Source organism: Oryzias latipes, chromosome 3 (assembly GCF_002234675.1).
Source record: "Oryzias latipes chromosome 3, ASM223467v1".
NCBI lineage: Eukaryota > Metazoa > Chordata > Actinopteri > Beloniformes > Adrianichthyidae > Oryzias > Oryzias latipes.
In genome coordinates, this window is record NC_019861.2 from 37557258 (window position 1) to 37575987 (window position 18730).

At 50.1% G+C, this 18730-nt stretch overlaps 2 protein-coding genes across 12 annotated transcripts in view; one reads left to right on the forward strand and one right to left on the reverse strand.

The window, feature by feature from the left end:
• Positions 1–6727, forward strand: part of kifc3 (kinesin family member C3) — a 35703-nt gene extending 28976 nt beyond the window's left edge. For 9 of the 11 annotated variants that reach the window (XM_023953774.1, XM_023953773.1, XM_023953767.1 and 6 more), the window contains 8 exons: positions 1–38; positions 269–392; positions 487–616; positions 689–918; positions 987–1139; positions 1348–1477; positions 2485–2624; positions 6163–6727. The exon at positions 1–38 is cut by the window's left edge and continues 93 nt beyond it. In XM_023953774.1, coding sequence (XP_023809542.1) covers positions 1–38; positions 269–392; positions 487–616; positions 689–918; positions 987–1139; positions 1348–1477; positions 2485–2624; positions 6163–6171 — 954 coding nt within the window. In that variant the 3' untranslated portion in view covers positions 6172–6727. The remainder of the gene's footprint in view (positions 39–268; positions 393–486; positions 617–688; positions 919–986; positions 1140–1347; positions 1478–2484; positions 2625–6162) is intronic. The other 2 variants (XM_023953769.1, XM_023953770.1) reach the window with 2 other exon arrangements.
• Positions 6728–7169: 442 nt separating this feature from the next.
• katnb1 (katanin regulatory subunit B1) lies at positions 7170–17215 on the reverse strand. The gene is made up of 19 exons (XM_023953778.1): positions 17007–17215; positions 16392–16517; positions 16194–16324; positions 15691–15808; positions 15033–15133; positions 14905–14946; positions 14648–14731; positions 14464–14579; positions 14190–14261; positions 13967–14117; positions 13698–13888; positions 13473–13621; positions 13345–13404; positions 13203–13264; positions 12771–13106; positions 12422–12498; positions 12274–12348; positions 7470–7586; positions 7170–7394 (listed from the first exon to the last, which is right to left on the reverse strand). The coding sequence occupies exons 2-19, from the start codon at positions 16429–16431 to the stop codon at positions 7253–7255; spliced, it is 2064 nt and encodes a 687-aa protein (XP_023809546.1). The 5' UTR covers positions 16432–16517; positions 17007–17215; the 3' UTR covers positions 7170–7252.
• Positions 17216–18730: the final 1515 nt, after the last annotated feature.

Genomic DNA, 18730 nt, shown 5'->3' on the forward strand with positions numbered 1-18730 from the left:
ACAGTGAGCCTGGTGGAGATCTACAACGAGACGCTGCGGTGAGACATCTGATGACTTCCTGTGGGCGGAGCCAACGTGAACGTGGAGTTCTGAAAGAAAAGGAGAATGTTGTTTTCATGGAGAGTCAGCTGCTTTCTTTGTCTGAAAACCATCAGGCCGTGATTCTGGCTGCGGTTCTGGCTGCGGTTCTGGTTGTGGTTCTGGTTGTGGTTCTGGCCGTGGTTCTAGCCGTGGTTCTGACCGTGGTTCTGGCGTTCTGTCCCCGCAGCGACCTGCTGAGGGAAAACCCGACCGACAAGCTGGACATCAAGATGAACCCGGACGGCAGCGGGCAGCTCTACGTTCCCGGACTGACGGAGAGGACGGTTCAGAGTCCAGAGGACATCAACCGGGTGAGAACTTCCTGTTTGATGGTTCTGGACTCGGATCCTACCCAGAACCGCCAAAGTCAGCCGGTGACGAGCGTGCGTCCGTCCGTGTGTGCAGGTGTTCGAGCTGGGTCACGCCAACAGAGCGACGGCGTGCACCAACCTGAACGAGCACAGCTCGCGCTCCCACGCGCTGCTCATCATCACCGTGTCGGGATTCAACGGCGCCACCGGAACCCGGACTCAGGGTTCGTCCGTCTGTCCTGAGGGGCGTCGCCCCCTGGTGGACGCTTCCATCTGAACTCCATCTTCTGCTGCAGGGAGGCTGAACCTGGTGGACCTGGCCGGTTCGGAGCGGATCGGGAAGTCCGGCGCCGAAGGGAGCCGTCTCCGGGAAGCTCAGTGCATCAACAAGTCTCTGTCTGCGCTCGGTGATGTCATCAGCGCGCTGCGCGGCAAACACGCCCACGTGCCCTTCAGGAACTCGCGCCTCACCTACCTGCTGCAGGACTCCCTGAGCGGCGACAGCAAAACCCTGATGATGGTGCAGGTGAGACCCGGGGCCGCTAAGCCCCGCCTCCCCCCGCAGCCTCCTCCAACCGCCGCCTCTGTGTTCAGGTCTCTCCGTTGCCCGGCAACATGAGCGAGTCGGTCTGCTCGCTGAAGTTTGCCCAGAGGGTCCGCAGTGTGGAGCTAAGCTCCTCCTCCTCGACCTCCAGGAGGCACGAGAACTCGTCCACCTCGTCCTCGCCGACGCACGACAGCGTTGAGGTAAGACCCGCCAAAATAAAAGCACAGTTTCCCAACAATCAAACCAAAATAAAAGTCTGTTTTACTGAATGAAGGTTTAGTGAAACGTTCTGAGTTTGACTTTGATGTTTTTTATCATCTAAATGTCGTCAAACCTCTAAAATCTCCTGACGGGGCAGAACATTTCCCACAATAAAACTCACTCCTGTGACCTCTGACCTCTCTGCAGCTGGACTCCCCCCCAGTGACGCCGGTGCCCCTCCCCATCTCCCGGGCCAGCAGCGCCGGCTCCACCCTGTCCTCCACCTCCAGAACTCCCAGCAGCTCCCGCCGGAGGTCCCAGTCCCAGCTGGCTGCAGGTGCTCGCACACGTGACGCACGGACACACGTGACGCACGGACACACGTGACGCACGGAGACACGTAGACGCGCAGACACACGTGACGCACGGACACACGTGACGCACGGACACACGTGACGCACGGAGACACGTAGACGCGCAGACACACGTGACGCGCAGACACGCGGGCAGCAGGCGGCGGGGTGGGCGGGGCCTCGGGGTGGCCGCGGAAAAACTAACAGAAAAATCCGACCAGCTGCTCATGAGACCCCTCTAAAATGTGCTTTGACATTCTAGCTATGACCTTCTTGACTCCGCCCCCCTGCAGGAATGTTTACTCTAACCAACCGTTTCTATGGCAACGAAGAAACAAGCTTCAGTTCAGAACCGGACCTTTTAGTTGACGCCTCACAGCAGCTCACTCAGTGATGCCCGTCACCATGGCGACCTGCCAAACATCATTCGCCTCACTCCTCTGCCGTTGACCCCGCCCCCTGGGGGAGTGGTGAGCTGCAGATACAGCCGCGCTGGTGAACCATTTAGGGAGTTCAGCACCCACCCCCCCATCTGACCCCTTAATGCTGCTCAGAAGGGGGGGGGGGGGGGGGGGTTGGTCCTGTTGGTAGAGACTTTGGCATGACCAGACGGGGGATTTGAACCCACGACACGACTGTTGAATGATTGACAGCAACTGACAGTATTCGCTCATTTGAAGATTTTTGTGTTCAAGTGGGTTTTCCACCTAAACAGCGGGGGGGGGGGGATCAACTCCATTTGAATGTAAAGGTGAGTTTTTGTGTAAAGTCTGTTTCAGCACATCTGCTCTGAAACTAACCAGGGAGGGGGGGGTTACCATGACGACTTCCAAACATCAAGGAAACTCAAACCTTCTTTGATTCTGTTCATTAAATTATAACATAAACAAAATGTTTTGGTCACATGACCTCTGACCTCCTAAAGGCAGCGGGGTGCGACAGAGTGCACTCTGGGAAATGTGGTCTCACTGCCGCCTCCTGAACGCTGCAGGTCTGAGCTGTAAGAGAGGAGGCGTCCCGCTGGCCGTCTGTCCTCCTCCCTCCTCTGTGTCCTCATTCTGTGGTCTGGTTGGTTGGTTTGCAGACAGACAGGTAGACAGTGGCGGCCCGGTGGTGGGGGACGGCGGGCAGGTAGGTGGGGGTGGGGGGGTAACTTGGCATGGAAGCTGTCAGCATGGCATGGCACCTCCCTCCTCCACCCATCTAACAGTGTTGGTGTTTGTGCGTCTTTGACCCCCTCCCCCCTCCGCCCCGCCCTTTATGCTGCTCCGCCCCCTGGAGGGGGGTCCTGCTGAGGAGCAGGGCATTGTGGGATTGCTGGCTCTGTGTGTGCTTTGATAAATTTGAAAACACTGCTGTTATAAGGCTTCTGGAGACCCCCCCCCCCAATCACACACACACACACACACACACACACACTATGACGAGACAAGAAGCAACAACTGCTGCTTTGTTGTCCTCCACCTGATCACGCTATGGAGGTAAACGATGCTTAAAGTGTGTCTGTGTGCGGAGTCACACGTATGTAATGTGAAGGTCATGCGTGTTCTCATTTCACTCACTTCTAAGTTGCAAATGAAAATATTAAATATTTCCTTTCAATTTTTTTTGTGCTTTCAAAAAAATGTCTGCCAACTTTTTCATGCGTTGTGTGTCATCCTCTTTTTTCCTATCTTTGATTTGCTGACATAAGTTTCAGTTTAGTGTGACCAAGCTGCCATCAAACAGCTGCTGATTGGTCCAGATTCTAACCAATCAGGTGTCTCAGTCTCATATTGACGGTGCTTGGAGGCAGACGTGGACTCTGGACTTTGTGTCGGTTCTGAGATTCTGGCCCGTTTCTCTCAGAGTCAAACCCAGAAGGAGCAAAAATCACAGAGTTCTGGATTTATTCATGTCAGCGTAGCGACCAACACGTTTAAAATGTCTGCAGCAGAAAAAAACGTCTGAGCTCCGACTCTGTTACACTTTATTACGATCTAGATTTTTATCTGAACTACTGTTTTATTTTAATCAATAAATGTTGAAATATGAAGAGAAAATAGCATTTTTTCCATTAATTTAGTAATTTTCTTTATTTACTTTGGACAAAAGCACAGGAGTTAAATAGTCTTTGGTGAGGCGTCCTTCTCCTGATTATTACTGCTGTTAATCTGTTCCAAAACACTTATGCAGCATAAAATAATATGTGCTTTAAATCATTTATTGTTTAGTTTCAACACACAGATCTTAAAGAAAATCAAAGTTTCCACCAATAATTTGCTCTGCAGGATCCACAGATCATCACACAGACCTGTTGATTTAATGTCAGCAGATAAACTTTACAGTTTTCATAAATTCACAAATCTGACTAAATCAAAATTAATCAATGCTACAAAATAAAAAAAACAGAGAAAGAAAGAAAGTATGAATAATTGTTAAAATAATTAAACATGAAATTTTCTTCACCCAAAGAGCCAAAAATGCAGGATAAAGGAGCAGCAGCTGTTTGATGAAAGCTTTGACAGCTGAAGCCAAACCTATGAGAGCAAAATCAAAGATAGGACAAAAGAGGATGAGGCACAACGCATGGAAACATTTGAGGGCAAAAAGAAAGTTGAAAGCAAAGAAAATTGGAAGGCAAAAAAAAGTAAATTAAGTTTTTGAAAGCGAAAAACAAATTTGAAAAAAAACGTTTGAAAGCAAAAAATATTTTGAAGGCAAAACATTTGAAAATAAGTTTGTGAAAGCAAAAATAAAAATGTTGAAAGCAAAAAAAAAGTGAAAATAAGTCTGCCGGTGCTGTAGAGCGGGGTGTCGTCTGCGTAACTGACAGACATGTTGTCCTGCATGGGGAGAAATAAAAGCTTCAGAGACAAACGGGGCTTCATAGAAAACATGCAGACGTCACCCCCACCCTGTGAGAACAGAGACCGGATCGTTTTATGAATCTGCTGTGAGTGACGGCGCTCAGGTAAACGCCTTAAAGCAACGTCTTCACCTCCGTAACTGATCCGGACGTCTCCGTATGGTCAAAGTGAAAGACGTCCGTCCTCTACTAACTTTAGCATGTTCTGGTTAGTCATGATGTTTTCCAGCGGGATCCCCTCCCTCAGCTCCTCCCTCTTTTGGGAGAGCTGTCAGTCAATCCTCAGAAGAGACGTCAAACCGTGACTCTAATGCTTCAAAGCTGCTGGAGGTTCTGTGACATGAAGCTACCTTCACACAGAACACGTGACACATGGTGTTCACATTAGACCAGCAGGGGGGGGCTTTTCCTAGTGTACGTCCACCACCTGCAGGTGGAAGAGGTTTGGAGTGAAATGTCGTAGCGTGTAAATCTGGTGAATCTGGCTCCAGACTGATTCCATTCCCATAAAAGAAAGAGTTCCAGCCCGGAACAAACCGCAATTATTCAATCCTCAATTTTAAACGGTTGGCTCTTCTGGGAATTAAATGGGACGCCATCCACACGACGAGTCCCTATGGGTCAAAGTTCAACCTGGCATAACTTAGCGTGTTCATAGAGCCTGCAAATAGTCGTAAACACGCATCAACGTGAGGTTATGAACGCAGAAATGATCGACTTGTTGTGAACGTTGTGAAGCTTAGGTTGTGTCTGAATTCCTTCACTGCTCACTCTATAGAGCGTTCTCCAGGTTCTAGTTTGTCTGAATCTACAATTCCAAAATCCAGAACCCTAGAAATTTCCCAGAAGTCTCTGCGAAAAAACAGTGTGCATCAATGCTCACTAGATGGGTGAATAAAGACCACAATGCATTGCATTGGAACATTTTTTGCCAAAAAATGTATTTATGTATTTTTTTAATAAACCCTCATTTCTATCTTCAGAAGACAGTGGATCATATATAATCATAGCTAAACGCTCATATCTATTAGATTTTAATTTTGAAATCGATGACGTCATATCCGCCGTTTTAAAACGTGAACGCGGCGTCTGAACGGCTTTTAGAATTCAGGACTCTACATAGAACCGCACTATATAGATTTTTAGTAGAGGTTATGGCGGGAACTCAGACACAACCCTAGAGTTTCCTCTGTAGACTGGAAGGTCCTGCCTTAAGGTTAACCCTTGTGCTATCCCAGGCACTTTAACGTTGGGAGTTGGGTCATCTAGACCCACTAGACAGTGCTCTGAACCTTTTTTCTTCAATGATTTGTGATCTTCACTGGTGTCCATGGATTACATGAAATCTTTCCACCTTTATCCACCTTTGTCATGGTAGGGAGAACACGTCAATGGAAGGGGGGGGTCATATGGACCCCATAGGGTAGCACAAGGGTTAAAGGTGAAGCCATGTTTTCTCTACAGCTCTCCCTGCTGGTCGTGAAGAGAGACGACCCTTCTATTTGCTAAACACCAGCGTTGCCGCCGGCAAAAGCAAAACGGCGTGCTTCTTTGATCTTTGACTGGTTACGGATTAGCGCAACTCTTTCAACGTCATTCCAACAAATTGTGAAGCTTTTGTTAGAATTGCGTTAATTCCATAAGGCGGTTGGAAGAGTTGCGGCGGTCGTTGAAGGGTTAAAAAAACCCTGACTGTGTTTTTAGAGGATTGTGGGAAATGAGGCCTTCAGCTTTACATGCGTGTTTTCATATTTATCATCACCTGTGTGGGTGTGGTCAGGCGTCATGTGACCACTGACTGATGAACTCTGTTTTCTGCAGGACGACTGAAGCTGACGGCCTAAAGGACGGACGAAGGGGCAGTTCCCTGCTGGGGCGGTTTCCTGCTGGGGCGGTTCTGTTGGTTCAGGCGCTCCTGCTGCTGATTGGACCATGCACTCCTCTTGGCGCCCCCTGCTGGACTGAAGTCTGTCCGTTTCCAGAATCAGTGTTTTCTTTGAAAATTTGCACTTTAAGGTTTTAATTTTTGTTTCCAACACCCCCGTGAAGGAGGTACATGTTTCGTTTGTCTCTATTCAGATTTTGCTTTGAAGTTCTACTTTTTCTTCATATTTTGAGATAAAACTTTTATTTTGAAATTGGAGTGGAAAGTTCAGACTTGGAGAACTTTCCAGTTCAGAAGTTTTTCATTTGAAGAAACTGAGATTGGTCTCATGCTGCCTGCCTCTCCTGTAGCTTTCCTTTAACCAATCAGGGTACTTCGCTAATGCCAGACTGTCCAATCAGAGCAATACGAGGAATTGATCTCGTGTCCGAGCCGGTTTCTTCTTCTGCAGTTTGTGTGCTTTTTTTTGTATTTCCTTTTTAATAAAACATTCCACCACGAGCCTTTGAGTTTTCATGACATGAAGGGATATTTAAAACAAGATAAACACAGTTTCACTCAAAAGGGGAAAGTTGTAACACTTGTTCTATCCTAGGCACTTTACCATTGGGAGAGGGGTCATCTAGACCCACTAGACAATGGGTCATCTAGACCCACTAGACAGAGCTCTGAACCTTTTTTCTTCAGTGATTTGTGATCTTCACTGGTGTCCATGGATTACATGAAATCTTTCCACCTTTGTCCACCTTTGTCATGGTAGGGAGAACACGTCACTGGAAGAGGGGGGGGGGGTCATCTAAGATAGCACAAGGGATAAAATAAGACTGATGGAGTCAAACCAACAACCTTTGACATTCCTCAGCATCTTGCTCAAGGACACTTGGCAGAGGTAACTAGGAGCTGAACCACCAACCCTTCTGCTGGGAAGACAAAGGCAAAAATGTCTTTTTTTCCAAAAACTTTATTTTAGAAAAAACATCAAAAAGTAAACAGCAGGAAGTGAAGTCATCGCCGCCAAGTCCAGGTTCACGGAGCCTCGTCCAGCGGCGCCAAAACGAGCTGCAGCTCCAGGAAGGTGCTGCCCAGACGACCCACCTGCGGGGCGCGGCTCTTCACCGTGACGCTCGTGGTCTTCAGGAGTTTGCAGCACTGCTGGCACTTCCGGTGTCTGCGGACACAAACGGGACTAAATGCAGGTGGCAGGCTGGGACGGCGCCGCCCCCTGCAGGACACACGGACTCACCGCTCCTCACGCGTGATGTCGACCCCGACAGACGGCAGGGCCTTCAGGGTCTCTGAGATCAGAGCCCAGAAATGCCTCATGATGAGCTTCAGAGACGTGGAGCCGGTCTGGATGTAGCTGAGGACACGCATGAACACACGCATGAGAACGACCATGAACACACGCATGAACACATGTATGAACACAAGCATGAACACACGCATGAACACACGCATGAACACACGCATGAACACACGCATGAGCACACGCATGAGCACATGCATGAGAACGACCATGAACACACGCATGAACACATGTATGAACACAAGCATGAACACACGCATGAACACACGCATGAACACACGCATGAACACACGCATGAACACACGTATGAACACATGTATGAGCACACGCACGAACACACGCACGAGTACACGCATGAGTACACGCATGAACATATGCATCAGCACACGCATGAGCACACGCATGAACACACGCATGAACACACGCATGAACACACGCACGAGCACACGCACGAGCACACGCACGAGTACACGCATGAACACATGCATCAGCACACGCACGAACACACGCACGAACACACGCACGAACATACGCACGAACACACGCACGAACACACGCATGAGCACACGCATGAGTACACGCATGAACACATGCATCAGCACACGCACATGAGAACACGCATGAACACACGCACGAACACACGCACGAGTACACGCATGAACATATGCATCAGCACACGCATGAGCACACGCATGAACACACGCATGAACACACGCACGAACACACGCATGAGTACACGCATGAACATATGCATCAGCACACGCATGAGCACACGCATGAACACACGCATGAACACACGCACGAACACACGCATGAACACACGCATGAGCACACGCATGAACACAGGCATGAGCACACGCATGAGTACACGCATGAACACACGCATGAGCACACGCATGACACACGCACGAACACACGCATGAGTACCCTCATGAACACACGTATGAACACAGGCATGAGTACACGCATGAACACACGCATGAGCACACGCATGACACACGCATGAACACACGCATGAGTACCCTCATGAACACATGTATGAGCACACGCATGAACACACGCATGAACACATGCATGAACACACGCACGAACACACGCATGAGCACACACATGAACACACGTATGAGCACACGCATGAACACACGCATGAGCACACGCATGAACACACGCACGAACATACGCACGAACACACGCACGAACACACGCACGAGCACACGCATGAGCACACGCACGAACACACGCACGAACACACGCACGAACACACGCACGAACACACGCACGAGTACACGCATGAGTACACGCATGAAGATATGCATCAGCACACGCATGAGCACACGCATGAACACACGCACGAACACACGCATGAACACACGCATGAGCACACGCATGAACACAGGCATGAGCACACGCATGAGCACACGCATGAACACAGGCATGAGTACACGCATGAACACACGCATGAGCACACGCATGAGCACACGCATGACACACGCACGAACACACGCATGAGTACCCTCATGAACACATGTATGAGCACACGCATGAACACACGCATGAGCACACGCATGAACACACGCACGAACACACGCACGAGTACACGCATGAGTACACGCATGAACATATGCATCAGCACACGCATGAGCACACGCATGAATACACGCATGAACACACGCACGAACACACGCACGAGTACACGCACGAGTACACGCATGAGTACACGCATGAACACATGTATGAACACACGCACGAACACACGCATGAGCACACGCATGAGTACACGCATGAGTACACGCATGAACACATGCATCAGCACACGCACATGAGCACACGCATGAACACACGCACGAACACACGCATGAGCACACGCATGAGTACACGCATGAGTACACGCATGAACACATGCATCAGCACACGCACATGAGCACACGCATGAACACACGCATGAACACATGCATGAACACACGCACGAACACACGCATGAGCACACGCATGAGTACACGCATGAGTACACGCATGAACACATGCATCAGCACACGCACATGAGCACACGCACGAACACACGCACGAACACACGCACGAACACACGCACGAGTACACGCATGAACATATGCATCAGCACACGCATGAGCACACGCATGAACACACGCATGAACACACGCACGAACACACGCATGAACACACACATGAGCACACGCATGAACACAGGCATGAGCACACGCATGAGCACACGCATGACACACGCACGAACACACGCATGAGTACCCTCATGAACACACGCATGAGTACACGCATGAGTATACGCATGAACACACGCATGAGCACACGCATGAGCACACGCATGACACACGCATGAGTACCCTCATGAACACACGCATGAGTACACGCATGAACACACGCATGAACACATGAACACGCGCATAAACACACGCATGAGCACACGCATGAGCACACGCATGAGCACACATGAACACACAAGAGCACACGTATGAGCACACATGCATGAGCACACGCATGAACACGCATGAACACACGCATGAACACACGCATGAACACACGCATGAACACACAAGAGCACACGTATGAGCACACATGAGCACACGCATGAGCACACGCATGAACACACGCATGAACACACGCATGAGCACACGCATGAGCAAACGCATGAGCAAACGCATGAGCAAACGCATGAACACGCATGAGCACACGCATGAACACACGCATGAACACACGCATGAACACATGCATTAACACACGTATGAACACATGTATGAGCACACGCATGAACACACGCATGAGCACACGCATGAGCAAACGCATGAACACACGCATGAACACACGCATGAACACACGCATGAACACACAAGAGCACACATATGAGCACACATATGAGCACACGCATGAGTACACGCATGAACACACGCATGAGCACACGTATGAGCACACATGAGCACACGCATGAACACACGCATGAACACACGCATGAACACACAAGAACACACAAGAACACACAAGAACACACAAGAGCACACGTATGAGCACACATGAGCACACGCATGAACACACGCATGAACACACGCATGAACACACGCATGAACACACGCATGAGTACACGCATGAACACACGCATGAACACATGCATGAACAGACGCATGAGCACACGCATGAACACACGCATGAGCACACGCATGAACAAACATGAGCACACGCATGAGCACACACATGAACACACGCATGAACACACGCATGAAAACACGCATGAGCACACGCATGAACACACGCATGAACACACATGAACACACGCATGAACACACGCGTGAACACACGCATGAACACACGCATGAGTACACGCATGAACACACGCATGAACACACATGCACATACGCATGAGCAAACGCATGAGCACATGCATGAGCACACACATGAGCACAGGCATGAGCAGAGGCATGAGCACAGGCATGAGCACAGGCATGAGCACACGCATGAGCACACGCATGAGCACACGCATGAACACACGCATGAACACACTCATAAACACACGCATGAACACACTCATGAACACAAACATGAACACACACATGAACACACATGAACACACGCATGAGCACATGCATGAGCGTACGCATGAGCCCATGCATGAGCACACGCATGAGCGTACGCATGAGCCCACGCATGAGCACACGCATGAACACACGCATGAGCACACACATGAGCACACGCATGAGCACACGCATGAACCTACGCATGAACACACTCATGAACACATGCATGAACACACACATGAGCACACGCATGAACACACTCATGAACACAAACATGAACACACACATGAACACACGCATGAGCACATGCATGAGCACATGCATGAGCACATGCATGAGCACATGCATGAGCGTACGCATGAGCCCACGCATGAGCGCACGCATGAACACACGCATGAGCACACACATGAACACACACATGAACACACACATGAGCACACGCATGAACACATGCATGAACACACTCATGAACACATGCATGAACACATGCATGAACACACTCATGAACACATGCATGAACACACGCATGAACACATGCATGAACACACGCATGAACACATGCATGAACACACTCATGAACACATGCATGAACACACACATGAACACACGCATGAACACACGCATGAACACACATGCACACAGACACACATTTGAATGAGGCCTGCAGGAAGCAGCAGTCTCTCTTTCTTCATCTTAAATGTCCATTTTCTGCATGGGGGGGGGGCAAACGTTAGGATTCGTGGGCCACAAACGGTCCTAAAGTTTGACCGACGGGCCGAACCAGAACCGGACCAGAAGCATGAAAACATGCACCTCATAAGAGAAAGAAAAGAATCTGGACGAGAACATTCTAGATTCAAACATTTTGGAGTTTTTTTATTTTTTCTCGTTTTCGCGCCGACGGCTCGATTCCCTTCAGGAAAAAAAAAAAAAGAAAACGTAGGAAAACGCTGCGTTCATGGAACGATGGGAAAAATGACTGTCCGAGTCAGTTCTACCACTGAACACAGGTGTCTGTAGAGCACCGCCTACAGGGAGACTCTGGAATTACAGGCCAAATAAAATGAAGGATTATCAATAGAAATGATCCCAGTTTAGGGGGCAGTAGTCCCCCCCCCCCAGTTCTGGACTTGAATCGTTTGTGTTCAGTTGTTAATGTTTGTGTCAATCTGTGCGACTGTGGGCAGAAACACAACGGTCACCTCTCGTATTTGCTCTGCAGCAGCTTGTGGACCTGAGGAAGGAGGAGGGTGCAGGCGTCCAGACTCCAGAGAGACCTGCCCCAAACAAACAAACAAGCTGTGAGTGTGTCAACGTGTGTGCATGCACGTGCACGTGCTGCATCCTCACGGCTGCAGGTTGATCTTGTTCAGGATGTCCACCACGATGGACAGGTCCTTCATGGAGACGGCGGTTTCCAGAGCTTCCTGCAGACAGAGACGGCGTTTGAACCTTCAGCCACATTTACAAAAAGAAATCTGCAAAATCAGATTCAACAGATTTTTCCTGAATTTTAGATTCATTCGTTTCCACATTTATCAGCCGTTAGGTCGTCGGCTAAGTTTTTGCATTTCCCTGAAGCCAATGAGCAAGGCACTTCCTGCAGCTTTTTGTGGATAACCCTGAGCGTTTCTTTCCTCTGGTTGTGGAGCTCGCCGCTGCAGCGCCTCTCACAGCGGGCTCATGTGACCCGCCTCACCTTGGAGCCGTCCCGGGTCCACACGGCGGAGACCGTCTGCAGGTTCTTGAGCCGGCTGCTCAGGATCAGCATCATGGTGTCGTGGCCTTTCCGGATCTGCGCCAGAACCTCCTCGTCGCTCAGGGCGGCGGCGCTGGAGTCGTCCGATCCCGACAGGAAGTCGTCCACGTTCAGCCCGATGGGCTCGTTCCTGCTGCTCGGGATAATTCTGGGTTTGGGCTCGACCGGGTTCTGAGGGGGGGGCTGGCAGGCGGGGCCGGCGGCTGGACGCTTCCCGCTGGAGACGACGGTGGGCTCCACCCTCTGGACAGGCGTGGACGTGGCGAGGGCCGGAGTCTGTGACAACCAACCAACAAAGCTACACTTTTTGCTGAAACGGTGAGGAGGTGGGCGGAGCCGGAAGCAGAGCGCCACCACGCTGCCTTCACTGACCTGCAGCTTGGTGGGAAAACAGGAACCGTCCTTCAGCTGTCGGCTGACCGCCACGATGGTGTCTGACAGAGAAGAAGGCTTTTATTTTGGAGTGGTGGTAAACAGGAAGTGGAGAACCTGGCCTGACCCCGCCCGGACTCACCGGACTCGCCGTCGTCGGGCGGCGCCGGGAACGGCTCTGTCATCCGGGGCGGCGTTCGTGCTGAGGAGAACGGATCGTTATTGACCTGCTGTGTGGAAACGTTCAGGCGGCGGCGTGGCTCCACCTACAGATGGCGTTCTTCGGCTGGAAAATCTCCCTGAAATCCTCGGCGTTGTGAATCTCCGCTGACAAAACTTTCTCATCCGCCTCGTCCTCGCTGGGGCTCCGCCTCTCTCCATCAGGGCTCCGCCTCTCAGATTCCGACCGCTGCTTCACCCTGATGACATCACAGCGTGCGTTGGAGCGTGATTCTGCGAAGAGGAGGTCGCCCCTCCGCCCGGGCCGCCCCGTACCTCTGCGCGCTGCAGGTGGTGGGCGGTCTCTCGTAGCTCCGGCGCAGAGCGGCCCCCCCAGGATCCTTCTTCTCCGGGTCCGGTTGGTCGTCCGGGGCGACCCGGTATGGCGCCGATTTGCCACTCTTCTTCACCCGCTTCAGATCCACCACGAAGGTGGAGACGCTGGACAGCTGATGAGACGCGCCGATCTGTGGGGGGGAAGGGATGAGGGGGTCTGCTGGCAAACGGCAGGTGCCATGAACGGATGAGGGGGCGGAGCTACAAACCAGCTGCTGGTTGCACACGGCCAGGTCCGACACTTTCCCCCACCACACCCGCACCACGTCGATGCAGCGGTCCGGCTCCCAGCCGAAGACCCGCAGAGAGTCTGTAGCTCCGCTGAAGAGGCAGGAGCCGTCCGGACTGAAGCACACACACCTGCACACACACACACGCACACACACAGGTCAGGGGTCAAAGGTCACACTAAACCTGAGCCGCAGGAATCACCTGATGGCCGACGTGTCTCCTTCCAGCGTGCCGATCATGGTGAACTTCTCCAGGTCCCACAGCCGGACGCTCCTGCAGGAACAGAGGAGGGTCAAGGGTCAAAGGTCAAAGGTCGTTTACACTTGAGATCGTTAGTTTGTGAATCTACGGCCTGCGTGACGATTTATTCAAATGAGACAAAACGCAGAAAAGGAGGTGAACAAGTCATGCACGATGATGCTGCTCGTTCAGTTCACACCTTAAGAGTGTGGGGGCGGAGCCTCACGTGGCGTACCTGTCTGAGCTGCCAGAAGCTAGCAGGTACTCGTTGGGGTGAAACTGAACGATGTTCACGGCTGCAGAGTGAGACTTGAACTCAGTGATGATCTTCCCCTGACTCAGGTCCCACAGCTGATGGACAGGAGGCGTCAGAAGCAGCACGCTGGGGGGCGGGGCTTGTCAACATGATGACCCGTTACCTTCACGGTGCAGTCGTCACTCGCTGAAGCCAGCCACTTCCCGTCAGGGCTGAAGGCCAGACTGCGCACCGCGTCAGTGTGACCCTGAAACGAGGAGAACAGCGGAAACAGGAAATTGCTGCGACCCAATCGGGTTTCTGTGGAGGATCCAGAGGATCCGGAAGATCTGGATCCAGAAGATCCGGATAATCTGGATCCAGTAGATCCAGAGGATCCGGATCCAGGAGATCGAGAGGATCCGGAAGATGCAGGCTCACCTTAAACCGGAACACGTAACCTTTCCTCCGAACGTCCCACAGCTGACAGACGGTTTGAGTGAGAAGACACCAGTCATTAATGGTGAATCTAAACACATGCACGCTCACATGCACGCTCACATGCACACCTTTATGTTGGTGTCCATGGAGCTGGAGGCCAGAAATTGTCCGTATGGATGGAAGCCCAGACTGGTGATGCTGGCTTTGTGTCCCATCAGAGTTTGAAGGACTGCAGACAGGAAGCAGCAAAGTCACATGACTGCCGATTCTACGGAGGCCCCGCCCCCCTGAGAGTGACAAACTGTTGTCTTGATTTCACACAAACATAGAGACACGATGGCAAAAAACTGAAATAAACAAATAAACGTTGGTTAGTCATTTCTATGATTGTAAATAAAACTTTTCCCTCTAAAAGTTTAGCGGCTGCAGAAACAACAGCAGACTCTGCTAGAAAAGGAAAGTCGTCGTGTCGTCAGTTCAGACGTCCATGTGCAGCTTTCTCATGACTGCAACGGTTCTGCTCATCCTGTTTGACTGGTTCTTGTTTTCTTATGTAAATATTTATAAAGTATTGTTCAAAAATACAAAAAACAACGTAAAGGAAGAGACGACAGAACAGCCGAAGGTTTTCTCTGCTGACGGAGAAAAAGCAGAAAAATGTTTCAAAAAAGTGTTTCTGAATCGTCCTGAAGACATCAGGAACGTAGAAACGTGGCGGCAGAAACTCTGGTTCATGTGGTGGAAAGGACCCGTTTCAGAGGCCTGCGTGTTGGGGGCGTGGCTTACTCTTAGCGGCCTCCAGGTCCCAGACCCGTATGGATCCCGACTGCGACCCGGCTGCGACCTGCTCCTCCGACAGGCTGAACTGGATGCACTCCACCGCCGTTTTGTGGCCAGTGAGGCTCTGAGAGGAAACGGAGCGGAGCGTCAAGACACACACTTCCTGTTTGAAGCTGGTTAAAAACCGAGGTCAGGTCACAGGTGACCTCTGGGGGGCGTGTCGGCCTCTGATCACTGTGCATCACGCCAACAGTCCCTGGTTCATGTGAACGGGAGGAAACGTTTTAATGAACGCCATTTTATCGGCTCAGATGAGGGCGTGGCCTATTGACTGGCAGGTGTGTTTGATCCTCATTGGCCTATTTTTGAGAAGGGATCGATGACATCACACCGCCCTGCAGCACAGAGCGAGGAAGGGGATGGTGGACCTCCTGGTTCCGTCCCGGTCGAACCCGCTCTTCAAGAAACAGTTCTGGAAATCAGCGTTGTTTCAAAATAAAAGCTCTCACCATGATGCAGTTGGCCTTGTTGAGGCTCCACAGGTTCACCCGGCAGTCCTCTCCGCCCGTGGCCAGCAGGCGGCCGGTGCTCTTCCCCAGAGCCAGGCAGGAAACGGGCCGGGCGTGGGCCTCGAACTCCTCTGAAGCACACAGACGGCGGTGAGACAGCGACTGCGCAGCTGCAGGGCAATGCGCAGAGGAACTCACGCAGACGCCAGTAGATCTTGGTGGGGTTTGCAGCAGCCATGCTGGACGCAGACGCAGACGGGCCTCAGCGTATGCAGAGGCGTCCCGCCTGGCGGGGGAGCCGCCTTCCTGGGAGGGCGGGGCTTCCTAAAAACAAAGAGTTCAACCCGCTTTGGAGCTGAAACCCAAACCCAGCAGAACTCATCCAGAACCTCATCCAGGAACCAACTCCTGCAGGAGGTTCTGATTCCGACCCTGAACTAATCCTGGTCTGGGGAGGTCCAGATGCTGGATCCTTTGGACCTTCAGAACATTTCACAGACTTCTGAGGAGAAAAGGTTCTGCTGGAACCGTCAGGTCCTGTTCTGCTGAGTTCTAAGGTCAGAACACCTGAAGACTTAAAGTTCGAGCAGGAACATCAGCGGAACTCGATAGTTGGGTCTAAGTTCTTCTACTGAAAGTTCTGGACGGACCAGCTGGAGGACAGAAGGTATAACAGCGAGTCTCGGAACCCTGAAGACTTCCGGGAGGTTCGGGTCCAAACGGAGGAGCGTCCGTCTCTGTGATCTAACTTAATCCGCTTAGGAAACTCTGACTGAAGGCCGGCTCTGCCTGCTCTGCTCCAGGTGAACTCACCTGACCGTCACCACACCAGCCGCGGGCTAACGTTAGCCGCCCGTTAGCAGCCTTTCCCGACGCTTCCGTCCCGGGACAACGGCGACCGGGAGCGGCGAGTCCTCCTGCGAGGGTCCGCTGCAGAGAAGCGCACGAGCGGGTCCAGACGGAGCGACGCGTCGCTGAGTTTTCTAGACTGGCTGCTGCCCCGCAGCTTAGCAACGGATGCCTACGTCACATCCGCTGACGTCATCTGAGCGTTTTCCTTCTTTATTTAAAACTTTACTGAAGGATTTTTAAAATATATAATTTATGCCTAAATGTATTTGAACCAAATATTTTAATAATAATTTAACAGCAACATCATTAAAAGGATGTTAAATTGGCTAGAGCAGCGGTCACGTGACTGACGTCATCAATAGAAGACTTAAACTTTATTAAAAACATTATCATTAACAAGTCTGGATTCAGAATCCATAGACGTGTTTATGATAGAGATTACTATTCGAGGTAATGTTGATTATATAGTTGCTGTTCGTTATGTTATGTATGATCCATCAATTGTCAATAAAGTTAAAAAAAACTTGTTTATGATAGAATCACACAAACAGACAAAACCGCAGAAAGGAACAAATCAAATAAAAGAATCGCAGAGCACATTAATATTATTCACAAACTTCAAACATGGTCCAAGTTTTAAAGCCTCAATAGATTCTTCATCTTTCTTAATTTCACAGATAGAAATGGGGAAGGAGGGTTTTTCATTAGGATATTTTTAATGTAATAATTAACCAGAATGACGATGAGATGAGTTAGATCCTGTTTTCTTCCTTGTATTTGAAAAACCGTAGGTGTAAAGCAGAGACATCAGGAAGAACGTGTGACGGCCGCAGGTTCAAACCCCAGAACACAAAGTGCACAAAGTTTGAGTCCAGGAGAAATGTGTGAAGGTTTCAACCAACAGCTGGTGTCAAAAGCCTGACGGAATTTTTGGGAGATCAAATATTTAATGGGGTCGTATTTATATATTATTTAAAAGAAATTTCTCTGGCTTTGTTGGTTAACGTGTGTCTATATGATCATTTATTGATGTGCTTGTGTCCAACAACTGAGTGAACCGGTGAGAGCTGAAGGCCTTTGGTCAGCTTTCACTGTTATGAGAGGCTCAGCATCGTCTGACAGTCAGGGTGTATATTTGAATAAACCTCTTTACTTTACTTTATTTATTTGTACTTTTTTATGGATTTATTACATTAAATGTTTTAAATATATATTATCTTTTTTTTTTTTACAAATTTGAAGCAGAAAGTATTATTTTATGCCACTCCTTCATTATTCCAGAAGATTTTTAGGGATTTTTCTCCAAACGACAAACTGAACTTCCTGTTTTTCCAAACTTTGATCTCATTTCATAAAAGTTGAATTTGTTCACCTTTGATCTGTGGTTCTTGTATGTTGACAGTAAAGTCTGACTTCTTTGACCACGCCCCCATTTCCTGAATAAAGTCTATGAAATCCCCACTGACAACAGGAAACAGCCCGAATCTTCTTTCAAAATAAAAGCTCAGTAAAGGGAAGTCTAAGCGGCAGCTGAGGAAGACCACACCAAAGGAGGAAGAATCGCTCGTTAGAGGAGGAATTACAGGATTAAATGTTGACTTTAAACAGCTGCTTTTAGCTAAAACACCCAAATGTGCAGTTGACCTCTGACCTCTCACGTCATCTTTCTCAAACGTACATTCAAA

Excerpts from the sequence above, each read along its gene's own strand:
- katnb1 (XM_023953778.1), bottom strand. The coding sequence starts at position 16,431 with ATGGCTGCTGCAAACCCCACCAAGATCTACTGGCGTCTGC. Across the intron at positions 13,107-13,202 it reads GTTTTCCCACCAAGCTGCAG|ACTCCGGCCCTCGCCACGTC; the intron begins GTCAGTGAAGGC and ends TGGTTGTCACAG. Across the intron at positions 12,499-12,770 it reads GGACCCGGGACGGCTCCAAG|GAAGCTCTGGAAACCGCCGT; the intron begins GTGAGGCGGGTC and ends CTCTGTCTGCAG.